This window comes from Denticeps clupeoides, chromosome 9 (genome assembly GCF_900700375.1).
Source record: "Denticeps clupeoides chromosome 9, fDenClu1.1, whole genome shotgun sequence".
NCBI classification, from domain to species: domain Eukaryota; kingdom Metazoa; phylum Chordata; class Actinopteri; order Clupeiformes; family Denticipitidae; genus Denticeps; species Denticeps clupeoides.
Genome location: NC_041715.1, coordinates 3,896,726 through 3,907,486, shown reverse-complemented (window position 1 = coordinate 3,907,486; position 10,761 = coordinate 3,896,726). Strand labels below are relative to the sequence as shown.

The 10,761-nt window shown below is 42.5% G+C and overlaps 1 protein-coding gene across 2 annotated transcripts; it reads right to left on the bottom strand.

The window, feature by feature from the left end:
• Nucleotides 1-5,207: 5,207 nt before the first annotated feature.
• On the bottom strand, nucleotides 5,208-10,237 carry LOC114797010 (hepatic lectin-like). Of its 2 annotated transcripts, none has more exons than XR_003750798.1 (5): nucleotides 9,997-10,237; nucleotides 7,256-7,501; nucleotides 6,836-6,957; nucleotides 6,652-6,752; nucleotides 5,208-5,386 (listed from the first exon to the last, which is right to left on the bottom strand). XR_003750798.1 is itself a non-coding variant. In XM_028991589.1 (5 exons), the coding sequence occupies exons 1-5, from the start codon at nucleotides 8,788-8,790 to the stop codon at nucleotides 5,230-5,232; spliced, it is 741 nt and encodes a 246-aa protein (XP_028847422.1). In that variant the 5' UTR covers nucleotides 8,791-10,237; the 3' UTR covers nucleotides 5,208-5,229. The 2 variants fall into 2 exon arrangements, 1 of the variants encoding a protein (XP_028847422.1); XM_028991589.1 differs by having other exon boundaries at nucleotides 8,676-10,237.
• Between the last annotated feature and the right edge of the window lie 524 nt (nucleotides 10,238-10,761).

Here is a 10,761-nt window from a genome sequence, read left to right as displayed (position 1 = left end):
AACTATTCATTTAGTTAACTATTAACTATTCAAAGTCAGAATTGACAGTTTAGGTAAAAAAAGATTTCACTGGAGGCATCTACTTATCTTCATTATTTTACAAACAAGTCTGGATCAAGTTATGATTCCATGAATCTCGTTCAGATAGACAGAGCTGAAAGAAGGCAACAGCTTTCTCTACCTGTTTCTCTACCTCTTTCTGACTTTCTCTCACTTACAGACACACACTCGCCTGAAGAATTTGTCACTCTCTGAACTCATTTTCAGTATCTTCTGAGCTCAATATGAAATCTTCAGTGTAGACATATGTCACATTTTCTATCAATGCTGTTCCTTTCAGTGGTATGAGGTTCACACTATAAACCTGCAATCTAAGCAATATAATCAGTTTAATAAAAAAGGTGAACCAATAATCCTGCATTGTTTGTGCCTGATTATCTGATATAATCAGGCACGAACGAGGCAGAAAGAAAAGTCTGTAGAATTTACCAGACTGCAGAGCTCCAGTGGTTGTCCTCAGGTTGCTGAATATTATTTTTGAATAGGTGTTGTCATCCATGTTCATGTCCTTGCTTGTGTTGATTTTTGAAACATGAACACTCATTCTCGCGAAACTCTGTACATACAGAAACACTTTGCAAGATGTAGGAAGGAGGAAGTATTTATGTCTGTGGTCATCTTGGGTTCTAAGCCATGCTATGAACATGCTCTGATAAACACAGGAAGGAGTTTCTGGCAAATGACTTTTTATAGAATAATTCAGCACAACACACAAGTCTGTTAATAAAAGTATGATGAGTTCCTGCCAAATTCCTCGCACACATTGTTGGTTGTGCAAACCGTGGAAAAGTGATGTATGTGCAAGCATTTTATGTTCATCCCCATCTCTAGCTATCCTCCATATAGCACAGTGACCATCACTTCCCTTTTACTTCATTAGTATTCTCTGCTTCTCTCTGCTCTTTACAAACACCAGGTCTCCTCTCTTCTCTTCTCATGCAACACACCCACTAAAATGCCACGAGGAGAGCAGGAGGTACAGGTGCACAGCGTCTTTAATATTGATCAAAATGAAGAACAGAAATAAACTCGGGCTCTTTGGCGTAAACTGAACAACTTTGAACAGATCAGGATCCAAACAGAGGCTGGACCCAGACTAGAAACATAGTGGGATGTTGAGTATAATTTACACAAGTCATTACAGGACAGACAGGACAAAGAGGACACAGCAGAGATTTTTTTTTCAATATTTATTACTAATAATCATAATCAAAGCCTAAAGGTGTGTCTAAAAGTGTGTGTCTGGAATTAAAACATTGTGTCCTGAAGTGTGGACCCAATCTCCTTCATCAACAGAGATAGAACATGAATGTCCAGTGTCCAACGATCCAAGGTTCCGCCTGCCTGTTCCCTGCTCGAAATGAAGAATATGTTTATTAGCAGCTGTTTTTAGTATCATAGTGAACCTTTTTTTGCTCTTTATTGACCGTCTTGTACAAATGCCTCAGCAAACTCTGATTCACAAACTCTGAATGTTTCCTGTGCTTTTCATTAAGGATCTCTGCATCTAAGAAACTGCAGTTCTGTCACATGATTCCGTCCATGTGACCGGGAGCAAATGAAGTAATGTGACTCCTGAAGCTGCCAGCCGCTCGGTTACTGCCGCTCCACCATGTTCCTGGGCTTTACTATCTCGCCCCAGGATGTGGCCATGGAGCCCAAGAAGCTGGAACAACTACAACGGTTTCTTGGGTTTTCGAATTTCTACCATCGCTTCATCTGTGGCTTCATCCCACTCACGGCTCTCACCAAACCCTCAACACGCCCTTTCCACATGACACCCTGTGCCGTCGTTTCACCACCGCCCCTGTCCTCCAACATCCGGACCCGTCACTTCCTTTTCTTGTGGAAGTGGACGCATCAGAGGTGGGTGCTGGCGCTGTCCTCTCACAACGCAGCCTAGACCAGAAACGCCCTTATCCAGAGCGACTTACAACGTGCTTTCAAGTTACCATCGATGAAGAGATCAATTCCGGTTCACTAGGACCCCAACTATGAATACATCTATTTAATTCACTCTGTTGTAGATTCTGTACACAAGTTCGACAACAAGACAGTTACAATTTGATCTAAATAATCTTTAAAGAGGAAGGTCTTGAGCTGTCGTGTGAAGGTGCTCAGTGACTGAGCTGTTCTGACCTCGAGGGGAAGTTCATTCCATCACCGAGGGGCCAAGACGGAGAAGAGTCTAGATGAGCGTCTTCCTTTTACCTTCAGAGATGGAGGGACCAGGCGAGCAGTACTGGAGGCTCGGAGTATACAAGGTGCAGTGCGAGGTATAATAAGGGCTGTGAGGTAGGATGGTGCTACTCCATGTAGCAGGGGGGTGGTGTGGTAGAATTTGGGAAGGTTGAAGATCAGTCATGCTGCTGCATTTTGTATTAGTTGTAGAGGTCAGATGGTACGTAGAGGTAGTCCAGCTAGAAGGGACTTGCAGTAATCCAGTCTTGAGATTACTAAGGACTGAACCAGTATCTGGGTGGCCTGTGTTGACAGATAAGGGCGGATTCGTCTGATATTGTAGAGAAGTGAAAGTGAAGTGATTGTCACATGTGAAACTCAGCAGCACAGCACACAGTGCACACAGTGAAATTTGTCCTCTGCATTTAACCCATCACCCTGAGTAAGCAGTGGGCAGCCATGACAGGTGCCCGGGGAGCAGTGTGTGGGGACGGTGCTTTGATAAGTGGCACCTCCACCAAAATGATCCTCAACACTGGCACGCCGCAGGGAAGTGTTCTTAGCCCAATGCTGTTCTCCGTTTTTACACACGACTGTGTGTCCAGACACAGCTCCAACACCATCATCAAGTTTGCTGATGATACCACCGTTGTAGGCCTGATCAGCAACAACGATGAGACGGCCTACAGAGAGGAGGTGAGACTCTTGGCAGAGCGGTGTCAGGAGAACAACCTCTCTTTCAACGTCAGCAAAAACCAAGGAGATGGTTTTGGATTTTAGGAGGCAGGATACTGCTTATCTTCCTATCTACATCGGAGGAGGTGCTGTGGATAGGGTCAGCAGCTTCAGGCTCCTTGGGGTCACCCTCAGTGCCAACCTCAAGTCCTCAGAACACACAGCAGCGGTCACCAAAAAAGCCCTCCAATGACTCCACTTCCTCAGATGCCTAAAGAAGACTGGGGTATCCACCTCTGTCCTCACCAGCTTCTACAGGAGTCCATCCTCATGGGCAGTATTGCGTCCTGGTACGGCAGTTGTACTGCTCAGGACAAGAAAGCTCTGCAGAGGGTGGTGAAAACAGCTCAGAGGATCACAGACACACAACTCCCAGCAATAACGGACATTTACACCACGCGCTGTCTCAGGAAAACGAAGAGCATCCTGAAGGACCCCAGCCACCCTGCACTGTCACTTTATACTGTCCTGCCATCAGGCAAGAGACTCAGGACAAGTCACACACGCACATCACGATTTAGAAACAGTTTCTACCCCAGTGCCAGCAGGCTATACAACACATAGTATGCACTGCACTGTCACCTAAATTATGCACAATCACTTTTTTATGCAACTTAGATATAATCACCCTTCTGTGACTTATTTATTTATTCCTGCTGCACTTTGTCTTCTATGTCTTCTATGTATCATGTTCTATGTTCTGTCTACGTGGGAGAGGTTTTCAAGTAAGAATTTCATTGTGCTCTGTACTTTGTACATATGACAATAAACTTCAACCTCAATAATCTCATCACAATCAAGTCAACTAAACAACTCAATCCTGGTCAGGCGAGATGGGACATCTTTTTCGAACAGTTCCATTTCCACCCGTCCTGGTTCCCACAATCAGAAAGCCAACGCCCTGTCCCGACAGCACGCTCCAGACTCCTCTTCTGAACCCGAACCAATCCTTTCGTACCACGGCTTCCTAGGTCGTCTCCGGTGGTCCCTGGAGACTAAGGTCCTGGCCCATCCAACGTCCCACCAGGGTGCCGCCCAACACCGGCTGGTCCAATGTCCTTCATTGGGGTCACTCCTCTATTCTCTCTGGCCATTCTCAACGGACCATCTCCTTTGCCGGGTGTTCTGGTGGCCGTCATTATGGCGGGATGTACAGGCCTACATTGATGCCTGTGATGTCTGTGCCCGGGCCAAGACTCCCAACACTCCCCCTGTTGGTCCCCTGTGTCCTCTTCCAATTCCTCATCGTCCCTGGAACCACCTTGCTTTGGACTTCATCACCGGTCTCCTCAAAGCCAACGGAATGACCACCATCCTGACCATAGTGGATCCCTTCTCCAAGGCCACAACTGCTGACATCGTGCTCCAGGACGTCATCCGCCTTCATGGGTTCATTGGGACAGGACATTGTCTCTAATCGTGGACCCCAAATTGTCTCAGCTGTGTGGAAGGCATTCTGCTGCCTCATTGGTTCCACCTGCAGTCTCTCCTCTGGCTACCACCCTCAGACCAACGGCCTGAACTCACTGAATCACTGCAGTAACTACAGGAAATACTCTCTATGGTGCACATTTCTAATGAAAAGACGAGGATGGAGAACAACGACGTGTTTAACTCACCACGGAGGAGAAGTAGCTACCAAACAAGGACAGCGGGGAGTTACAGCGCCACCTACAGGTATGTACAGGTGTGCGCATCTATGTGGATGACAACATTTCAGATAACTCTCTTGTGTGGATAAGTTTTTTAAAAACCAAAAACCCGTTTTTCACGTTTTAGTATGGACAGGGTCTAATATTTTACTGGGGACCACCCCTAAACATCAGATATATAAATAACAAAGTAAAATAAATATGCAGTTTGCATAACTAACACATTCATTTCCCTTAATAACAGTTTAAAGTGGCTGTGTGGGACACTTGGGTCTTTATTACAGATGTTGATTTGATCAGCAGTTGACAGTAACTAGATTTCAAAGCATTTTTTTAGACAATAGATTTTTTCATAAATTTTACGAAGATGCTTATGCAACATTCAACTAAAACACAGACATTCCAACATTCATACATTCATTATACATTCATTTAGGAGACATTTTAAAAATGGAGACATCTTAAAAGTAAGCAATACCAATTACAATTCAAAAGAACTAGAGACCTAGGTGTGTGTTAAAATGCTTCAGTAGTACATAATAAAAAAAGCTTTGGAATCTAATCACAAACCTGCTGAGACACATTATCATCATTTTATATTTTATACACACACACACGATTTCTCACAGATTGCAAGGTGTTTGCTTGAACATTCATGATCATGCCAGGTTGACAGTGGGTCGTTGTCTTTGAAATGAAATACAGCGCAGTCTTCATCCACTTCAACCGGATTGTCAGGCTGCCCTTTTCCCCAGAATCTAAAATAAAACGTAAAATGTCGTTATGGTTTTACCCTAGTGTTTTACTTTACTCTATTATTATATGGTATATAGTCATATATGTTTTTGTCCATCACTGTTCAAGAGACACCAATACAAACTAATAAAAACAAACTTTCATCAAATATTGATCTACCTAAAGCGTTTATTGCAGAATAATTTCCTTATTTTCATAAAACAATGACATGATGTGTGTAGAGAAAGAGGCTTCTGTCCTCCTGTTGTTGGGAGAGAGCGACACCCAGTTCTTCTAGAACATCTCGACATGTCAACATCAACATTATTACCACGTTCACCTTTTAATCAGGATTATTTGTGTGTTTTACACTTTAAGATACTCCCTACATGAAATGTTCTCACTTCTGTCTAAAACTTTTGCACAGTACTCTATCTTACTGTAAGATGGGACGTCTCAGGGCCGTGGCGTTTCTGCGCTTTTGTTGTGCATAGAGATTCAAGACCTCCGTTTTACGTGTCTTTGTCAGACGGCATTGCAGCAATTGGCGGCCCTGCCCCGAGCCAAAGGTGCGAGGCGCCGGCCCCAGACGGGAGACTGAGGGCGTGACGAAAGAAACAAGAAATTCTGATTGGTCTGTGACAACTTCCTGTGGGTCAAAGCATGTTCACGTCGGGGAGCAGACACATTTTTTCCCAGCTGCCTTTCCATCGAAACCAGACCTTCCGGCTTTCGAGTCTTTTCTCTCCTCCCATTTTTCTCCTGGATCAGGTGATGTCTCAGAAGCTTGGTTCAGGCTGTACTGTCTTTTTCTCTCTTTTCCTCCTGTCTTTCATTTTGATTTTCTCTGTAACATTGGTACCTTTTTTACATGCAATATTTACATGTAACTGCAATAATAATTTACTGGTGTTAATAAATTAGAAACTGTTCATCCTTGTAACCTCTATTGTGCCACGCCTCTTTCTGCCAGGTAACATCAAGTTGAAGTGGTTTGAATACAGTGCTTCTGTGTGTAGAGAGATAGTTTTTTACTCTGTTCTCCCCAGTTTTACATTACAAACTGCAATCGTCATATTACTCCTGCAATATCTTCACTACATTCTTGGCTTCCTGTTAAACTCCATTTCAACTCAAATTTCCTTAGAACCTAAAAAAATGAACCCCATGACACATACAAAATGTGGACAAGATGAAATGCAGTACAAATTCTGTCCTGTATGACTCAGTGTCTGATGATTCCGTACTTTGAGAGAGAATTCGTGGTGAAACTGAAAATATATCTTACGTAGTGTTAACTTTGGTGGTGTCCACCCATGTCCACTTCCCCTCTTCAGATTCATCACTAAGGCCGATCCATCCATTGAGCCTCATTTCATTAAGGACGGTCTGGACCAGAAATGTTAATAGTCAGGATTATTTCAAACAGAACCATGTTTCTCTCGTATTCTCTTTCCCTTTCACACGCTCACCTGCTTCTTCTTACTTTTTATCATCACCAGGTCTCCTCCCTTCTCTCTACAATATTTTCTGCTCATATTCCACGTGTCTTCAGTAGCAGATTGGAAAATTCGACAGTTGAACTCAAATTTCTCTGTAATGAAAACAACTACAGGTTCATATTGCTGTGTAGTTCTGACAATTCTGGCATGGAGTAGAGTACAGAGCAAAACCAATGGTTCTCAATACTCTTCCTTGAAAAGCTCCTACCTGAATATTTTTTATTAACACGCACCATAAACCTGCTTGATTTATGATCATTAGAGCCTGAATAAGTAAAACTCTGAAAGTAAAACATCCTGACTTGAGGTTTGGAACCACTATGTTCCTTTAAGAGCAATTTAAAGTCATTTAAATGAAGTAAAATTAAAGTAAAAATGCACTTTACTCACCAAGTTGGGTGACTTTAGCTTCTAACATGCTTCTTAGACTGGATAACTGGTCTCTCTCTTTAACCAGGCTTGAGTAGTTGGCGAGTAAATCTTCAGCCAGGCCTGTGTACCTGTTGAGTATCTGGTCCCTCTCCGTCCTGTACTTGATACAGAGACCTGCGGCAACGCCCAACAGGACCAAACCCAGCAGCCCCAGACACACTGCAGCCCGCCTGTAACGGCGGAATCCTTCTCCCTGTTCCGCGCCTGAAATGAAGAATATTTCTGTGATTTGCCAATTCTCCGGTTCCCTGGTTGTTCATCTTGGTTCAGGACTACTACACGCTGGTAAGCAGAGTCTATATAAAAATACTGCATTCTCACCATATATAAAGTCCTGTTAACTCTTACCTCACAGCTCTTCCAAAGAAACTTATTAAGCTCTGCTCCACTATTCCTACAGTAACGGCTCTACTTAATCTCTTCAGTAACATCGTATTAACCTCTACTCAACCACTCCTACAGTAACAGTTCAGTAACCTTCAGTAACCAGTGGGTTAGTATTAGCCTAGTGGGTAACACACTCGCCTATGAACCAGAAGACCCAGGTTAAAATCTCGCTTACTACCATTGTGTCCCTGAGCAAGACACTTAACCCTAAAAAAAACTGCTCCAGGGAGACTGTCCCTGTAACTACTGATTTGGACAGAGAGGAATGGGAACAAGTGAACGTCTTACTGTAAAAATATCTGATGTTACCTGGACATAAAGAGGCATGGCACAATACATTTACATTTAGAGCATTTATCAGACACCCTTATCCAGAGCGACTTACAATCAGTAGTTACAGGGACAGACCAAGACAAGACCAAGACCAAATAGTAACAAGATCAAGACAAGACCGAGTCCACAAAAAAATTTGTCTTGAGACCAAAACCAGAACTATATCACTTCAGTATACACCAGTTCCTCCAAAGAGGAAGTTCTTGTTTAATCTGTTGAACATGGATCTGTGTAGTTAAAAATAAGGTAAAAATAGATTTCATTTGAGGCATCTACTTATATTCATTATTTTACAAACAAGTCTGGATCAAGTTATGATTCCATGAACCACGTTCAGATAGACAGAGCTGCCTGTTTCTCTACGTCTTTCTGACTTTCTCTCACCTACAGACACACACTCGCCTGAAGAATTTGTCACTCTCTGAACTCATTTTCAGTATCTTCTGAGCTCAATATGAAATCTTCAGTGTAGACATTGGGCACATTTTTTATCAATGCTGTTCCTTTCAGTGGTATCAGACTCACAATATAAACCTGCAATCTAAGCAATTTAATCATTTTAATAAAACGGTAAACAAATAATCATACATTGTTCGTGCCTGATTATCTGATATGCTGAGAAAAAAGCGAGGCAGAAAGAAAAGTCTGTAGAATTTACCAGACTGCAGAGCTCCAGTGGTTGTCCTCGGGTTGCTGAATATTAGTTTTGAATAGGTGTTGTCATCCATGTTCATGTCCTTGCTTGTGTTTATTTTTGAAACATGAACACTCATTCTCGCGAAACTCTGCACATACAGAAACACTTTGCAAGATGTAGGAAGGAGGAAGTATTTATATCTGTGGTTGTCTTGGGCTGAGGGTTGTGGGTTCTAAGCCATGCTATGAACATGCCCTGATAAACACAGGAAGGAGATTCTGGCAAATGACTTTTTATAGAATAATTCAGCACAAAACACAAGTCTGTTAACAAAAGTATGATGAGTTCCTGCCAAATTCCTCACTCACATTGTTGGTTGTGCAAAACGTGGAAAAGTGAAGTATGTGCAAGCATTTTATGTTCATCCCCATCTCTAGCTGTCCTCCATATAGCACAGTGACAATCACTTCACTTTCACTTCATTACTATTCTCTGCTTCTCTCTGCTCTTTACAAACACCAGGTCTCCTCCCTTCTCTTATCATGCAACACACCCACTGAAATGCCTCAAGGAGAGCAGGAGGTACAGGTGCACAGCATCTTTAATATTGATCATATTGAAGAACAGAAATAAACTCGGGCTCTTTGGCATAAACTGAACAACTTTGAACAGATCAGGATCCAAACAGAACTGGACCCAGACTAGAAACATAGTGGGATGTTGAGTATAATTTACACAAGTCATTACAGGGTAATGGGGGGCACAGAGAGGACACAGCAGAGAATTTTCATCAATATTTATTACTAATAATCATCAAAGCCTTCTAAATGTGTGTCTGGAATTAAAACATTGTGTCCTGAAGTATGGTTCAAATCTCCTTCATCAACAGAGATAGAACATGAATGTCCAGTGTCCAACAATCCAAGGTTCCGCCTGCCTGTTCCCTGCTCGAAATGAAGAATATGCTTATTAGCAGCTGTTTTTAGTATCATAGTGAAGCTTTTTTTGCTCTTTATTGACCGTCTTGTACAAATGCCTCAGCAAACTCTGATTCACAAACTTTGTATGTTTCCTGTGCTTTTCATTAAGGATCTCTATCACATGATTCCATCCATGTGACCGGGAGCAACACGGAAATGAGGTAACATGACTCCCATAAATTGGCAAGATGGCCACAGTCAGATGGTCTCCTTCTCCACCTCAATTATCCTGCTCATCTTCTCAACTCTTCCCTCTCATCCTGCCCCTTCTCCAATTCAACTTAGAACGCGAATGACAACATCCGTATGGTATTGCAGCTCACGCCAGCTCTCGATCGCATATTGAACCGGAGGAATCTTACCTGTATCCTTGCGTCCAGTCGCACCAGGGTTTCTCGTTTTGTAGAAACTCTCCAGAGGGAATGTAGAATGCACTGCTGTGCTTACTAGCTCTCATGTTGTTAGTAGTTGAGGTCAGGTCATTCCCCAGAGGTCCACACTCATCCATAAACTTATGAACAGATAGTTTGTTGCAAAATCTAGCAGTTGAGTTATGGGCCAGCAAGGTGGATTTCTGGGGATTTCTGGGGTGAGCCTGTTCTCACCAAGATAGTGTGAATGATGTGTGAATGCACAAGATGGTGCTTGATATGTCGCTTCCTGTTTGCTGTCTTTGTGTCAAAAAGTGTACCATGTGGAGGAGGGGTGTTACTTGGCCAGAGATCTTTGTCCCATATTTAGCAACCGTGCCTTTGGGTTCAGCTCTGTAGGCCTATGGTTAGCTACGAGTCCTGTTTAGCCCATAAAACCACACCCTATGTGAGGAACAAACAATATCCTTTAATGTAGGGTCAGGCTTAATATACATTTTAAAATATCTAAAAGACAGAGTTGAACAAAAGAACTTTTACCAGTAAATGTATAAAAGCATAAAATATAAGATATAAGTATAAAAACACACAATAACACAATCAAAATAAAAATCATTCCATGCAAAATAATCTGTTAGTGGTTTCCACCCCAAAGACATGCAATTAATAGTACTCTGGTGACAGGTATATAGTCCTCTATTATGGATTACTGGTGCTTCGGCCAGGTACTAAAAAGAACTAAACAAAATTATCCAA